The sequence below is a fragment of the Pongo pygmaeus genome, chromosome 11 (genome assembly GCF_028885625.2).
Source record: "Pongo pygmaeus isolate AG05252 chromosome 11, NHGRI_mPonPyg2-v2.0_pri, whole genome shotgun sequence".
Taxonomy (NCBI): domain Eukaryota; kingdom Metazoa; phylum Chordata; class Mammalia; order Primates; family Hominidae; genus Pongo; species Pongo pygmaeus.
The window spans coordinates 64,031,927-64,050,142 of NC_072384.2; the positions used below are offsets into that span (position 1 = coordinate 64,031,927).

Here is an 18,216-nt window from a genome sequence, read left to right on the forward strand (position 1 = left end):
GAGTGTATAATCAGCCAGAAGAAGGATATATTCATTTAGCTAAAGTCTATCAATTTTTCAGAGATGCACCAATCACCTAGGAAGAGCTTTTTTCATATTCCCCCACCCAGCCATGCACCATCCCATACCCTGTACTGTCCAGGCATGAACTCTAAAGCAGGTTTTTAACCTTCTATATTCCCCATCCTATCAATCACTGTAATTTGGGGAGAGGGGACAGGATGAATGTGAGAATCACAAATCACACTTAATCTTTTTAATCAGCAGGTTTAAAATCACAAGTCACACTTAATCTTTTTAATCAGCATGGTGATCTGTATGATCTTGTACAGATGGGCACAATATGGTTTTCCACACAGTCCCTACTGATGGACTAGGTAGCACCCAACCATTGTAGAACACATGGTTACTTCCATAAAAAGCATCCTTATAGAAAGAACTGAAATAAGGGCAGAGGCAAATATGTAATGTACAATATATTGTTCCTGGCAGGAAGAAGAAGAGGTAGCAATGCAATAGCACTCAGTGGGAAGAGCAATGTCCCTGGGAGGTAGAGGACCTAAATGTATGATCGCTAATGTAACAGACATATATACCAATGAAGATCTAAGCCAATGATTTGACTGACAAGACAATTTAATAAGTGGTGGTTATGATGGTGGTGGTAGTGATCCCATCTAGAGATGAAGAAACTGGTTTGACCAAGGCTACATAGCTGGTGTATAATGACTTGGAATTTGAATCTACAAGGTATAATACCAGAGCTATAATCTTAACTCTAGTTTCTAAAGTTTTGTGTATTGTGTGATGTTGAATTATTCACACTTACAAAGTATATTAACATGGCAAAGAACTAATCACATAATATCCCAATCGCAGGCAAGTACTTATGCCAGTTAAATTCAACTGGGCAGATCTCTGCAATGAGCTCTTAGCTGAATATAGTTATGTGCTCAGCCAAGATGTCTATGCAAATCTGTATCGTGACCTGAGGAGTATGAGATTAGCAACGTTACAAGCAGTGCCCCAGTTATGAGCACTGCGGCTCATATCACCACACATTGCTGTGAGTGTCACAGACAGTAAGCGTGGGAGCCAGGACTGGGCTGCAGTGATGCATCCCACAAGATATAGGCATGGAGGTTTCGTTGAGTGAATTTTCAATGTTACAATAATCTTGTAACAACAAGGTCCTTGAAACAAGTACTCTGAATCTCAAGCAAACTACTTTGTGCCCCACAGGTATTGTAACGCCAGGCATCACCCACTCTGTTCTCTAAAGAACTCAAGATGGAAAACTGGAGGTCTTATATGGGTAAAATCAACACAGCCAGGGACACAGCAGGTCACAATATGGCAGCATTTCTACCTTCTGAGAAGGAGGTCCATAGGCTTCACCCGGCTGCTGAATGGATCCAAGGCACCACGAAGCCTAAAAGTGGCTGGCAATATAGAGAGCATTTTAGATGGTGGAGCCAGCTTGAAACACCAAGCTGTAACCATTACCCATGACAACATTTCCTCTTCAGAGAAGTTATGATCCAGGAAATAATCCGACATCACCACCAGAATACAACTACCATGCGTAGAGTTGTCATGATCGGTGTTCAAAAACCAGAGACCATATGGGGCTCTGATTAACTGATGTCACCCACTGTAAAACAGCTAAAACAAAAACGTCCATCTAATCTCCTCAAATCAGTCAGGGCTTATACTGTTATCCACATGAAACAAGTAATTGTTCTGAACTGAAGCACTACTAATAATTTTTATCCAGTAAAAACAATATTTACTAGATAGTCTACTGTGCTAGCTTCTTTCTGGGAGAGTGAAGCATATTACCTCCAACATGAACAGAAATGGAAGAAAACAGAGACCATTTGTCTTCATCCCTATCCCAAATGGTGCAAGATAACAGAACATGGCTAAATCAAAATGGAAAGTAATCCAAAGGTAATTCACATTTTACTAGGGAATGCACTTTAATACTGTAGTAACTGTGAATGTGTCTGAAATTCTCAGATTTCATGTCATATTAGATTTACACACAGACACACACACACACACACCCACCCAAGACCCATTCTCAGAAGGAAACAAGAAAATAATGATTTCCCTTTGTCAATCTTTCCTCAATGTTTCTTCACTCATACTTTAAGATCAAATTAAGCAATTACATACAAAATCTGAGCCCCTCAATAATACATTTAGATTATGAAGTTAGAGACACAAACAAAGATAAGCACAAATTGGCCAATTTACTAGAGTTTGGTATTCAAAATAGTACATTTTCTGATACTGTCTGTTTAAACTGGGTGCAACCTGAGAAAATGTATTCAAATTCAAAACACAAAGTCTTTTTAAAAATCAAAATTAAATCAGAAATACTCAGGGCCATTCTGAGAGGTTGAAAGAGGCAAGTGTTTTACTCATGCTGTTCTACTTAGAAGTCCTGTGTGCCTTCCAAGCCTTTGTGGAAACCAGACCAGTATTTTATAACATCAGATTAACGTTCTAAGTTTCAGCGTTTTAGCAATTAGGCTTGCATTAGCTAAAAGTAAGTTAAATTTTTAAAAATTCAATAAATAAATCTTTTTCAGTTATTATTTTATTAGCATTTCATGAATGCTTTCATATTCTTTGTCACCAAAAAATATACAGCTTTCATTTAAAACTATTTATGAATATTGCTTTAAAAATCTTTCTTGCAATGTTGTCTTAAAGGTCAGTTAGGAGATGGCCAATAGTATAATTGTAATGTCTATTTGATGTTTTGTTCTTCTTTTTTTAGGAACAAGTAAAATCCTTCCTACAAAAAAATTGGAACAAAAGAATCATAGAATCTAAAAACTATTCCCAGATGGTCTCAAAGAAGTGATAAGGAAGGTTAGTATTTCAAGTCTCAAAATCTTTGGCTTCCTTCTTGATATTGCCTGGTAAGAAACTGAAAAGGGGGGAAGGCAAGGAGAAAAAAACAAGGATTTCCCTATTAGTATCCTTATAGATTGTGAATCTTTGATTTCCCCTGTATTGATTTGGTTAATGATCTATTAGTGAAAAGATCTAAAGAGTGTTCTGAAAGTTAGAGAATGGGGCAAGTGTAAAATGTTAAAGTAACAATGTCACATTGTCATAGATTATATACCATGAGAAGGTGTGTGCAAATTACATACATGTCTTCTACATTTCAATTACTTCTTTAAAAACAAGTAGTACTAGCCAATCATTAAATGAATGGAAGAAAATACAATGAACAATATGCCACTAATGGGTACAATACCAGTATAAATTTTATAATTAACTATTTAATAATATTTTTAAATTACCTGGAAAAAATCAACATATTTCAAAATGGTTTAAAGCTACTATCTCAAAATATGATTTCATTTTAAGATGATCATAAACCCAGAAAATATATAATTCAAAATAGTTTTCAGTTTCATTAACAGGTTGTGGATAGTTTCTTTTAATTGATAAGTTATTATCATATTTCTTAACATTAAAAAATAGTATAATTGAAATTTAGTGCACGAATAATTATTTCTGACCCCCAATTTATTTCATATTTTGTGTTTCAGAATTCTGATGTTGCTATATAGTAAATAAGGGAGACAGGTTTTAAATATGCATATTTGAAGAAAATATTATAGTAATGTAAAAATCACACAAGAACACACCAAGTCATTTTTTTCTAAGTTTTAATTTTAACTAATGAATTTTAAATGATGAATGTAAAGTCAATCCAAGTCTTTGCTTATTTGCAATGCACAAACTATTTTTTTGTAACTTGCAGGTAAAATACATTCTTTTCACATGGTAACGTTTTCACCCTTATTTAAGGTCTTTCATTATTTTTCTTGAGTCCTTTTTCTTCAATAGTTTAATAAGTCACTTCTGGTTTGTCTAGAGAGCAATCCTAGCACAATAATGTTTCAACTTGCAAGGAAGAACGCCCTTATTGAGTTGATAGAACTCCACCAGCTGTATTAGATCTGTAAATCTTGTGTGGCCATCATCCAGTGTGTGGAACATTTCACCGTCATCTTCTACCTGCAGAAGGAAAAGCAACAAATAAGTAAAGAGGATAAATTACACAGAAGGACAATCATATTAGATTGCAAACTATCTCCACATGCCAAAACTGCCAAGTTTATAAAACTAAAAGACAGTGAAAAGGATGTTATGGCATAACTACTTGTTTTTTTAACATCACTTGCATTTAAAAAAAAATCAGCTGATCCCCAATAAGCATTGCTACTCTACTTCATCTAGTTCTAATTCTCCCAGCATTCTGTTAGTAAAGACAGTATGAATATTTTGAATCAAGGTAAGAAATCTACAATATTCAGAGTAAAAGTAAACGAAGATTTTAATGCTCCCACTTGAGAAATTAATTTCCTTTTCTAAATGTTGTATACTTAGCCACAAAAATGAATATTTACATAATTTTATCAGTAGATTTATTCTGAAGCAATCACATATTATGCTAATGGAATGTCATTCTGTCAGTTGTCTTTTTTTTAATCAGTGAAGTCTTCTGGTACTAAACAATTCATATTTGCTGGGGACATTGATCACAAAATAAAAGAAGTAGGGTGGATACTTTATATAGCCTTTGGATAACTCCAAAAAGAGGCAATTCAAAAGGACGCACTAGTAATTTAGCAATATTATGGAATACCTTTCCAAAAAGACTGAATCTTCATTCCCCACCATTCAGTTCCAATATACTATACACATCACATACATACATGCACACCCACACAGACACACAGCAGCAGATGCAACAGAAATCCCAAAGCAAGTTGTGTGCCACAGAGAAGCTGAATCACAGAACTTTTAAAAATGTGTTCAGAAGTCTACACCGGTTCCATAGAATCTGTTTCTAGCCATAGCCATTAAAAACAAAACAAAACAAAAAAAACATTTTTGAGAGAAGAGAGGAGAAAGGCCTTTAAAGTAATGTTTTCTAAAGAGCCGTTAGTAGAATTCAAGAGAAAGAAGCTTTAGTGCCCTTTTAACAATAGGTGGCATGGGGTCTATACAATATTGCTAAATCATATTTCATAGAAAAAGGAAAATTTAATTTTTACAATTCCTGTATTTCTTATATTAATTCAGGCTCATAAAATCATTTCTGCCAAAGTTAACTCTAGTCAAAGCACAAGCTCCAAAATTATATTTAATAAAAAGACCAAAAGAAAACCAAAGTTTCCAAAAGCTTATGCGTTAAGATCAAAAGCTTATGCATTAAGATCATTTCTAATATACGAATGTGAAATCATGAATTACTTACTGGTATAATTTGAAAGTGCTTTATTTTTTGTCCATGACTCATTGACAGTACGAAAGTTTTGGGGTTACTCTGACTATCCCGTACCAAGAAAACTCTAAAGAGAGAGAAGGAATTTCAATGTTTCTATATTTACTCATGGATTTCATAGAACTATAGCGTTAATAAATCCAAGAAGTGTATGCATAAATGTAACTGGGGACTCCTTTACTATGTATTCAATGGGTGGGATTATCCAACTTGGCAATCAATATGATATAACATAATCTGTACTATAAAGCTGTCATCAGTGCTACTGTAATTTTAATAGGCTAAATACACAACCCATTTGTCAGATTGTTTGATCACAATAAACAATACACTGTTATGTCTGCATCAACAATTGGTGCTACGTTCCCTTTGCACTGGGAAACTGGGTATTCACATGTAATTGTTTTGCCTAAAGATTAAGGCATTTGCATATTGTTATTTTACCTTCTGGGTCATGTTAAGTTTTGAAAGAAGGTAAGAATTTAGAATGATTTTTTTTTTTTCTTTTGAAACAGGGTCTTGCTCTGTCGCCCAGGCTGGAGTGCTCTCGGCTCACTGCAATCTCCGCCTCCGGGGTTCAAGCAATTCTCCCACCTCAGCCTCCCAGGTAACTAGGACTACAGGCACATGCCACTATGCCCAGCTAATTTTTGCATTTTTAGCAGAGACAGGGTTTCACCATATTGGCTGGGCTAGTTTCGAACTCCAGACCTCAAGTGATCCGCCTGCCTCGGCCTCCCAGAGTGCTGGGATTACAGGCATGAGCCACCACGCCTGGCCTGAAATTTTATTTTATTATAACCCAATCTTCTATACTGGATACCCTTTCTTTTGATTCTGGTTTCAAATGTTACATACACAATAGCAAGAAAGAAATGAATATATTGTTTTAAAAAAATCTTGAAATTATTTATTAAATGTTTAAGCAAAATGCTTTAAGTAAAAAAAAAATCATCCAAACAACACATACTTTAACCTTGAAGAACGCAGCAGAAAAGCCTCTATAATGTCAGGCTAGAAAACCAAGACATGGCCTCTAACGGCCTAAGAGAAAAATGCTGCCAGAAGTGGATTCTTATTTACTGGCAGTGCAATGCAAAACCAGTTTTGTATTAATTGCTGGTAAATACACTGTGTAAATGATCCCCACTGGTGAATCCAATATGAATCTCACTGTGCCTGGGCAAAGAGGCAGCCAAATTTAAAGCATCACAGATGTCTGACGAGGTTATCCATTTCATTTGCGCTGTGTGAGATTCCGACATTACATCACTGGGAAATGGGACAAAAGGGCGTTTCACTGGTAAATCAAGCTGTAATTCTCTTACCATTCCCAAGCAGATCACCACTACCACCTAGTGGATCACTTGGTACCATCACATCTCTCCAAAAGAATACCAAAAATATTAAAAATAAGATACTATCTTTTTTTATACGATCATTTCATTCACTTTATAAATACTGGGCTCAGAAATAAAGAAAATTACAGTCTTTCAAAACATTTTAATAATTCTTTGTGACTCATTTATTTTCTTGGTTTCATCAGATTGTAATTCTACTGATTGTTCAAATTTATATCCAAAAAGACTGCATTCCATGCAAAGAAACGTATTAAAATATCTTATTTACAGTCTGGGGAAATGCTGACTTCCTATTAATAATCTTCCATGTGAAGAAGCATTTTTATCCAAATTTCAGTATTAAATCACCTTGAAACCTTGTCATTATCTTAAGCCAACTTTTGAAGATAAAAGATCCCATCACCACTTGTTTAAATTGATAATGATTTCATTACTCATCTAAACCACAATACAACCTCCCTCATTTGTACTGCATTTGGAAAGGGAATTCAGCCAGTATTATAGAAAGTAACTGAAACACTGAGTAATTTGAGAAAAATAAAATTCTTCACATTATAAATCTTTCATAATATATTTTATATTTCTCTTTTGTATTCCATGGTACCCCACTAAAAGACAACATGAGAAACAGTTGAAAGGTACTCTATTCACAGGTCTATATTACTTTAAGATGTTAAAATTTAGAGAAAGGACAATAGGGATGTAAACAAAAAAAAATAAGTGTTCCAAACACTTAAGAAACAGCTTTTTACTTAATACATGTTGCATCATACCTTAAAAAAATACATTTGACATAATGTTATAATATAAACCATATTTTGAAATCATATGTTCAAATCAAAATATTGACACTTAAAAACAAGTTCATTTTTCCCCATCAATTGATATCTGAGATGCTAGAATCAGCACATAATAGGTAATATTAGTGATCATTGGTTAAGAACAAGATATTCTTTCTATTCCGTTATTTGTTCATTTATGTACAAATACCAGACACACACTATGTACCAGGTATAATATAGATACTGTTAGAATACAATGACAACCTCATTTACAGAACAATGTCACTTCTGTTTTATGATAAGCCCAAATCAAGAACTCTTTGTGGTTATGGAATAAATAATTTCTGCTTATAGGAGAAATCCAATTCACAAGTACTCAAAATTAAAAATACCAAACTTACCCATCCACAAGTCCTTGCTGAATAATCAATCGCTGAGCCTCATCTCTAGAAATTTTGTGGTGAAACCATGGCTGGGACCGGTGGATAGCTAAAGAAATAGGATGGATCAATGCAAAGCTTTGTTTGAGATGACTGCAATTTCATTACATGTCCTTTCCACGTCTATCCATCTACTCAGTGGCAATGACTATGAACAGACATACCCATGTTTGTGGCAGAGCTCTGTGAAGAGGCAGTGGGGCTACCATGAGTGCCCAGGCGTAAACATCCTTTTTTCTGAGCAAGGAAGGGGAAAACAAATCTCAAGTTTTTAGGTGAAACAAACTGAAATCATAAATATTTTGAAGAATGTGAAGTTACTTGTACCCTCCAAGCGAGTCCTTCTTCAACTGCAACTGAAAGGGCTTCAGTGGGATTTTCTATAACTCTGCTTTTCTGGCCTGAGAAGTCCATTGCTACCAGGGAATTCTCTGATATACTTCTCTGGAAAAAAGAAACACATTTGAGTTATGAAAATATTCTTTGAAAGTTATCTTTCAAATAAATTGAAAGTGTTTTTCAATTTCAGTGTTTTTCTGGCAGTACATTTCCTTTCTAAAAGGTGGTACCCAAAGTGGCTAGCAGAATATTTAAAGTGAAAATACATATTCAAGATATAAAGGTGCTAAAAATATTTTTGTTAAAAAAGCTAAATGGTAATTTGTTATGGTAACTGAAGAGTTGAATAAACAGATTAAAAGCTTTTAAAGTATGCCTTTCTTCTAAAACAAACTTATCTTTTCACGTTCTCTAGTAAAATGGGAAAACTTCCATTTAGAAAGGAATAGCTCTTCCTCTGGTTAAAAAGATACATGGCTTCTGAATTGATGTCTCCATTAAGCTTTGAGATCCGTCAGTCATCAATTAAATGTCAAATCCATCTACTTACGAAGCAACTAGTTTTTAAGATTCAAGATACCCCAAAGTTATAACTTAGATTGACATATATCTCTCGAGAAATAATACTCATTATTTTTAATGAGTTTTATAATGGAGCAAACTAGAATATGTATTTTAAAAGTTTATGACATCAACTTTCATCTTACTTAGAAAATAAAATTTAGTGAAAGAATAATCCTGATAATTCCATAATCTTAAAATTTCCATGATTTAACATATGAACACATTTTCATCTTGTGAGAATACACTTGGCCACATGAGGGCCGCAAACATAAGCCTGAATAAGAACTGATAGAAGGCAACTTTAAAGAAACTTAGTTTAAACAAATGATAAAGTCATTGTTTTTGCTAATTACTTCTTGTATTTATATTCTTTGAGTTGAAAGTAAAATATGCAAAACCCGGATCTTCTTTTTCTTTCTTGTTTGGGGCTCTACTTTACAACCATCTTTTAACAAATATGCCACCCCACAACAAGTCATGAATCCTAAGAAAGACCATTGTCAAATCTCTAGTCAAGAATCCCACTCAGTTCATACAACATCAAGAAGGAATTAAAATTCTCCAAAAGAAAAAAATTAAAAACACTCATGGAAAATAACAGTTATTTTCTACTAATTAATAGAAAAGCAAAACCCAAAGTGGAGTTATAATAGTAAACTACTAGCCAGACTGCATCTGGGGCCCCCTGGCTTAAAAGCATTTTGTCTCTCTTTATGTAGATTCAGCTATACCTGGCTTGGTTGCATAGACTATAGTCAAATGTAGGCTTCAAACAAAACCTTATCCACAGATAACTATAGGACTCCTTTATCACTGCATCACATATCCCACTTTATTAGCATTTGTAATTTTCTCTTCAAACTATGCTGTAGTGGCCTACAATCTTATTACGGTTCATCTATATTTCTAAAGATCTCGCATGCGATCTTTCATTTGTTACAGGAGCCTTTATAAGTGACAGCTGCTCTTTCCACACGGGTGCTGTCTCTGTAATCTTTATTTGCTGTCACACCTTAGTTTGCCCTTCTCACCCCATGATCTTCTGTGCAGGTCTATAGACCAGTCAGATATACTTGTGCTTTGCTGACATTAATGAAAAGCATCCACCTGCCCAAACCACAGAGTAAGCTTCCTCCATCATAATAGCTTTATCCTTATAATATCTCTCCCTTTACATGCCAAGGTAGGTTCTGTAATCTCAACTCCCTGGCAACATAAAAATACCATTATATTAAGAAAAAAATAAACATAATCAGTTGTCCTATTTTTCTCCCTCTTGTATAGCAGGCCAGGAAATAAAACAAGATCCTGTGTTCCCTATTTACTTGACATACATAAGAAGACAACACTACAAATAAGGAACGTTTTCATTTGCTACATTAACTAGATTAAGGGAAAACACAGGACTATAACAAATGTTTTCTACTGAATGGCAGGTGGTAGATGAAAAATTAATAGTTTACCATTGGTGGACAAAGAAATGGAAGTAAAGCAGAGTCTGACAAACTCAAAAGGTCATTTTCAGATCAATGTCTTTCACATAGAAAAGCAATGTTGATAACATTCAGAATTGGTTATATTTCTCCAACACTTCTCCCCTTTTCTAGCTCTTCCTTCTTAGGAGATGAACAGAGAAGGCCCTAAAAAAGGGGTCCATGATTTTAATGGCATGACTTTCCTTTAAAGAAAAAAAATAGGTCTGGGTATACCCTGGATTATCCAGCCCACACTTTGAGATCACATCTACTAATTTTTAGTGAGGCTGCATATAAAATGGTTTTTCAGGAAGTTTGGCTAGGTGACAACCAGTATCATCCCATTTGAAGGATTTAGATAAACTTACAGTGCCATCATTAGCAAGAGGGCACACAATTTCTTCAGATATTTTTCTCTCATTTACTTTATACAAAGCTACAGACATCAGAAATGTAATGGTTTCTAGATGATACAACCATCACCCTCATTTTACACTGCAGGATTCCAGTGACTTGACCAAAGTCACACAGGCAGCTTATGGTAAAAGCAGTAACAGATATGTCTGTTGTAGGGTTCTTTCATGTTCCATAGAGTGGGAACTACAGTGGAGAAATTGCAGTTTAGAATGTCTATCCTCAGGTCAAAAGTGAAGCATAAAAAGAGCTTGAGTAGACTCGCCTTCCCCAACCCTCCGTCCCCTGACTCCAGCCAGGGCAATATCGATAAATGCTACTTTAAATGAATCCTTTGTTTTCCCTAAAAAGGACCAAATATATTTGGCTTCCTGAAATGTCTGCTGCTGATTGATTCTCACTTCAAAGGCTGATGGGGTGGCTGTTACATCCTTTATATAGCTAAGATGTTCATTATGGTTTGAGAATTTTTTTTCTCATTTCCTTTCTCAAAATGTATACCTGGAAAAGTTAGGAAAAGAAAGACAATAATATTGTTCCCTTAAAAATATAACTAAAGTTTTATACTAAAATATATACTAAAAACTTATATGTTAATCGCTGAAAATAGTCCCCGGATGAAAAGCAACAAAGGCTGGTAAAGAGTACTGGCATCTTTTAGGCCTCTGATTCTTCCCAAGTAATCTGGAAAAGTGAGATTTTATACAGACACCAAAGTCAACACAACTACTTCCCAAAACAGATTCTAAGTTTCCTTCATGTAAATTAATAATATTAAAGATGTAATTCTCACATACTACTGTGTCTGATTAGGACAACTCCAGACAGGATAGGTCTTTACCACACAGGCACCTGCATCCTCCAACCGCTATTCCCAAGCAAACTCACTCAAGGAGTATCTCTTCCTTTACCTGGCACTGAACAAGGAAAGCTACACTAACTAAACTGTCATCCACAACTTGATCAACAGCAGCATCACCTTCAATGGAAAAAGGCAAGGGTAATACCATACATGTATGCTGACAGTGATGAGAATAGGAAGAACTTCATCTATAACCATTTTTCCTATGATTAAGAGGACACTAAATAATTGCCTCCAAATATTTGACTGCTATTAACATGTTCATCCTAATAATTTTGGACTCTAAAAGAAATTTGGAGGAGTTTAGGAAAGGATTAATATAATAAAATTCATTATTATTTTTATATACATATGAATTGAAAGATAAGAGTAAGCTGAAAAAATGTAAAAACATTCATCTTAACATGATTGCTTTTATAAAAATTCACTGTGCTCCTTAGTTTCTTATTTTAGGGCTTAAAAGTAATACCATACAAAGATGAAAAGTTATTCTTCCATAACTTAAAGTGACATAACTACAAAATTGGAGTTCTTTTTCTATATAGTCTATCAGGTTTCATAATCAACATTATTTCATGCTTCATTCCTAGAACTGAGCATTTCATCTACTACATTACATGTGGGATAAATGCACCTTCCCTGGTCACATCCATGAAGAGCATATTTTTAACCTAAGTGAAAATGTAGATTAAAAAAATGCACATTAACTGATTTGTAACACATGTGCGTACATCTGAATTCCTAATATACCCTATCTTAAGGAGTGCAGCAAAAATAGCAGAACATAAATCTTAAGTTCAGAAATACATTTCTTATGTTAATGCACACAAAATTAAAATTAGATCCTAAAGAAGGAAAAAGATGTGTCTGTGTGTGTCTGCAAATAAATATCCAAGTTACATTTAGTATAAGTCTGAAAAGCAGTGCTAGAGTTAATGTAACACACGACCTATATTTTGGCTTGCAGTTTTTGGGTTTCCTGGAAAGCAGTCTGCTTTTAAAGGACCTGGAACTTAAAAAAATTATTGTTACAAAGCCAGAATGCAAAAGAGCTCACATGTGTACACTGTAGCTTTTAAAATTCCAAATCACTGGCATCTTTATACTAGATTGTGACAATCCCAGAATCGGTATTAAAATAAAAAATGAAACCACAATGAAAACCAATAATTAACAAAACATAATCTACAATGCCAAGGAATATATTCTATAAATTATATTTTTAAGATCTAATCTTCAAATGTTGTAATGACACAGAAAGACACATAATTCTTTCAAATATTTAACACGTTAACATATACTATTATATATTTTATTAAATACTTTATGTATAATGATATGATTTTATCACATAGATTGCAAGTAAATAAAATCCAAGAATAAAAAATTCAATGTACCATTATACTAGAATGGTGCCAAAGAGTTATTTAACCAACAGAAAATAACGTAAATTATTATAAGATACTGTTATGTAATGTAATTTAAATTAATATAATGTAAATGTAAAATAAAACACAGGCTCAAAAATTTGGTCCTTACCATAAGTGATATGCTCTGCGAACTGCAGCCACTTCTACCTTGATATGGATGCATATAATTCTGGTACAGCTGCATGCCATACTGCAGAATAAATAAATAAAACACATTCCCACCACTTTTACTACTCTGATAATTTATGAAAATCAACACTTTCATCAATTATACAATATAAATATAAAAACAATTAAAGCAAACAAGTAAAGCAACCAAAATTTTGAAAGATAAACTTTTAGTGCCCTGCAATAATACATTTAAAAAGACAATTGAAGTCTTTTACTTAGACCTACAACTTAAGGTCCAGCTCACCAGTACAGAGTTCAGGAGCTGACATTTCTACTCATTATTCTTAGCACCAAATTGTACCACAACTATCTGGAGTAGTACACTGCCATATCCTAAAAAAACTCACTTGGGAAGGGTGATGTGCTTTCTGGTACAAAGACTCCAAAAATTTCACACACATCCTAAGCAACACTGTGCAAAATTTATCGTACCTCTCTGATGAATGACTAATGATTTACTTTCCCTCTTTGGTAAATCCATAAACATGGCCCTATGTTGAAAATTATTGACAATATAGCATCCTTATATCAAAACTATTAATGCCATTATTAATTTTTTACTTCAAATTCCTGGAAAACAAAATAGTGAGGAATCAAGCTGATTTCAAATGAAAGCTTTCAAGGTACAACGTAAGTGGTAGAAGATAAGAATTTCAGTGTCTTCACTTTCAGGAGGCAGCATCATATGGATTGAGCTCGCAGGACAGAATTGGAAAACAGGTCTGGATTATAACTGGATTATTAGTTTGAAAGACATTAAGAATGCCAACTGCCAAAACCAAACTTGTCCTGGAGGTTTCCACATCTGAATTTGGAAGCTAACCTCCTTTAGGTTTAAGCCACTTTGTTAAAAAAAAAAAGAAGGAAAAGAAAAAGAAAACAATGGAATAAACAGCCTTTTTTCCCCTATATTCTGCAATTCTGTCCATTTCATAGAGCCATAATGAACTTAAAAGTTAGGTTTTATATAAAAGAGATTAAATAGACACCATGGAATCAAATCTTACCCGAAGGAGAAATTCTATTTAAACATTCCAGCAGAGCTGTTTTTCTACTAAAGACTATTCCCTCAAAAGCAATTCTAGCACAATGGATATATTTGGTAATTAGGCAAAAAAAAAAAAAAAATCAGAGGGGGTCTAGAGGAGTCACTGTTTTCAAGAGTTTGCTTTTAACATGAATGCAAACCCACACTCATTTAAAATTCTCTGTGTTGACTTCTTATCCAATTATTTTCCAACTTCTAAAAATTATTTTTTAATTTAAGGTTTGATTGACATTAATGGGACCTAATGAAATTTATTTCAAATCAACTCTAAGCCTACAATAGCTTTAAAAAGAAGGCAGAGGAGCTTAATTCCTAGTCAAATTCATTTTGGAGAATATATAATAACCTCAAACCAACACTTTCACAAGAAACATGCTGCTTGGCCACCTTTTATTTATCTGCATTGAAAAGCCAGCTACCTACTAATAAGTCTGTTTTCTTCAAAGATATATTGTCCCTGGTACCTGCAGTGTTAGGTAGTTGCCTCTGTGCTGCTGGAGGTCTTTAGTAGGCATTTAACTCTGGACAAGAGGTAGGGCGGGGGTCACCTTAACATTTCCCCATCCTATGGAGGGGCAGATAAGGGACCAAAATATGTTAGAGAGAACCTTGCAGAGTTCTAATTGAAGGGAAGGGAAAGAGACAACATGTAACTAGGACATTACACATGAGAAAATCTCCCATTTTCTAAGTCTCAGATATTCTATAATTCTCTATGTAATTCGAATTTATCCAAAGAGAAAAAGAGAGTCTCCATCTGATCCATATGAAGACTTTACGTATATATAAAAGAAAAGGACATAAGAATAAAACAAGTGGCCAAATTCTTGGTAGGAGGCTGTTTCTAACAAGTGGTGTGTGATGAAAAAAGAGGGCACTCCCAGTTCAGCCAAGATAATATCTCCTTGTTCATTCCCGCTAAGTACAATGGTAAACGCTGGAAATAACACAGTAGACAACAAAAGAAAACAAAGTAGGTGTTAAAGACACTTCTACCATCAGGTGAGCCCAGCTGCACCAGCCAGGGGGATCCAAGAGGAGGAGCCCTGCTGACAAGAAGTTGCCAGGGAAGCCAACTCACTCCACCATTAGAATGCCACAAGTGTGTCTGTGTTGTGAGACCTGGAGCAAGCCCTGGCTTCCTGTGATCTGGGTATTTTATAGTGTAAAAGAGATCATATCATATCTCTTTCCTGTTTGGGTTCTCACAGGTTCCAGATAAAGGGCCTCACAGATGCCTCCTTCCTTCTTCAGCCTCATCTGGAAAAGCTTTGCCATTATTGAAATGAACAGGAAACATGGATGTGGTAGGTAGAATAATGGTCCCCCAAAGATGTCCACATCCTAATCTCCAGAGCCTATGTTAAGCTACATGGAAAAAGGGAATTAAGGTTGTCAATCAGCTGATTGTAAGGTGGGGTGATGATCCTGGCTTATCCATGTGGGCCCAGTGTAATCACAAGGAGCCTTAATAAGTGGAAGGGAGAGGCAGAAGAGGCAGTACCAGGGAGATGGCAGTGTGAGAAATACTTGTTGTGACAGTGTTGGCTTTGAAGATGTTGAAAGGGTCCCCAGATAAGACGTCTGGGTGGATTTTAAAGGCTGCCAAAAGACAAGATAACTGGATTCTCCTCTAGAGCCTTCAGTAAGAAATGCAGCTCTGCCAACACCTTGACTTAATCCAGTAAGACTCATTTCAGGCTTCTGAACTAAAGAACAATAAATTTATGTTGCTTTAAGTCACTACCCCGGTGTTAATTTGTTAGAGCAGTCATAGAAAACCAACACAATGAAGCATCTTTGAACTGGGAATCTGTGATTGAAAGATGCCTTAAGAACAGTAAGATGAGAAAAAATAGTGAGAAGGGAACATTCTTCCAGGAGATAAGCCTCACTGAAATGGAAGAATTAAAGAAAGCTTTTAGTGTATTTCACCCATTTTTGATGTGCATTTCAAAATCTAACATCTATAAATTCAACTGTATCCTATAATCTATAACATCTTATATTCACTATGGACCCAGTGATTTGTCATTGCCCGAAACCTTTGGTGGGATCAAGAAATCACCAGCATCAAACCTTGCACACGCAATATCAGTGGAACACAGCCCCATGCCATATCCTGTGGAAAATACAGGTATCTGTGACTCTGAGATGAAAATGATTCAGAAAAGCCAGGCTTAGAATAAGAAGAAGTTTTAAAGATACCTCAATTAATGTATTCTACTTATATATTTTATTTTATATTTATGTGTGTATATACTTAACGCATATATATGTATGTGTAAAATACATTTATGTCCGTATGTATATATATCTGAGTGTGTACAAACAAAAGTGATTAAATTACAAAAATCTACGTTCAAATAAGCCTAACAAAACTATCTGAATAAATAAAACAAAAATTATAAGTGATATGAAAGCATCATGTCATCATTTTATTGGCATCATTTTTTTTCCTTTTAATGCTAATAAAAATAGTGATGTCTCCTGGTAAAAACCAATGGCTTCTTAGATTAAGTGAAATGCTGATTAAAGGAAGTGGGCTTACCACCTGCTTCTGTGTTGGGTGTCAAACTTTAAGCCCAAGTTACAAAGGAGGAAGATGGGTTAACAAGGTTGAAGAACATCCTCTTTGCAACCTAGCCTGATTTCCAGTTTTGAAAAACAGAGAAAACCAAAAACCACAAGGTATTTTCTCTACCATAACTCTTGATGGAGCAGAGCCTTCCAAAGAGTACCAGCCTCTTTATCTGTAAAACTGGAGGGCTGGACAAAGTTAGTAGTTCTTATTCAGAATCCTTAAGGATGGGGCGGGGACCACATGTAAATTCAGAAAGCTGAAGGTGACTTTAACAGCAGAATATTTGAAAAACAAGCAAACCTCTCCTAAAGAAGTAAACCTGGTGGTTATCTGCCAAAACAGCAAAAGAATGTAAATTTCACAGTTAAACAAAAAGCTTCATTCAAATCATTTGTTAAAACTTTCTTCCAATACCACTTCACATCCACTAGAATGACCATAATTAACAAGAACAAGAACCAAAAAAAGTAAATAACAAGTATTGACAAATATGTGAAGAAATTGGAACTCTCATGCATTACTGGTAGGAATGCAAAATGGTTCAGCCCCTGTGGAAAAACATTTTGGCAATTTCTCAAAAAATTAAACATAGAATTACCATATAATAAGCAATTTCATTACAACATGTATTCCTCCAAAATTGAAAACCTGTACTCAAATACATATACACATATTCATAGCAGCACTATTCACAATAGTCCAAGGTAGAAACAACCTAAATGTCCATCAATGAAAAAATGGATAAACTGTGTTTATCCAACATATAGATATAGAGAGCTATATATACAATGGAATAGTACACAGCCATAAAAAGGAATAAAGACCTAACATATGCTTCAATGTTGGTGAACCACAAAACATTATGCTAAGTAAAAGTCAGAAACAAAAGGTCACATACTGTATGATTCCATTTATTCGAAATACCTACAATAGGTAAATCTACACAGACAGAGGCAAATTGGTGATTGCTAGGGTGTGGGAGTAACTGCTTAATGGGTATGGAGTTTGCTTTTGAGGTGATTAAAACGTTTTGGAACTGAATGCACTAAATGCCACTGAATTATTCACATTAACAATAGTTTGATTAATTTTATATTTTGTGAATTTTACCTCAATTTAAAAATTGTAAGAATACAAAATAAAACTTTCTTCTAAACCTGGTATGATAATGATTCTGATTATGACTATTCTGTCCTTCTTTACCCTGATTTCTCTTAAGTCGGATGCTAGGAAAAAGTCAACAGAGAGCAGAAGAGGTAAAAATGGCAAAGGCAGAAGAAAAAAAGTACACCTGGAAAATATACAAACTGCAAATCAATTGAAAAGTTTACTGCATCCCCTTCTTCAGGGTAAATGAAATGGGGGAACCTAAGGACTTCACAATGCTCCAGCTGCTCTGATTTTCATTTCTAACTATACTGAA

General features: G+C 34.7%; 1 protein-coding gene across 2 annotated transcripts in view; it reads right to left on the bottom strand.

The window, feature by feature from the left end:
• Positions 1-3,285: 3,285 nt before the first annotated feature.
• Positions 3,286-18,216, bottom strand: part of GRB14 (growth factor receptor bound protein 14) — a 128,448-nt gene continuing 113,517 nt past the window's right edge. For both annotated transcript variants that reach the window (XM_054478739.1, XM_054478740.2), the window contains 6 exons: positions 13,100-13,180; positions 8,234-8,350; positions 8,071-8,143; positions 7,868-7,955; positions 5,297-5,390; positions 3,286-4,050 (listed from right to left, as the gene is read on the bottom strand). In XM_054478739.1, coding sequence (XP_054334714.1) covers positions 3,904-4,050; positions 5,297-5,390; positions 7,868-7,955; positions 8,071-8,143; positions 8,234-8,350; positions 13,100-13,180 — 600 coding nt within the window. In that variant the 3' untranslated portion in view covers positions 3,286-3,903. The remainder of the gene's footprint in view (positions 4,051-5,296; positions 5,391-7,867; positions 7,956-8,070; positions 8,144-8,233; positions 8,351-13,099; positions 13,181-18,216) is intronic.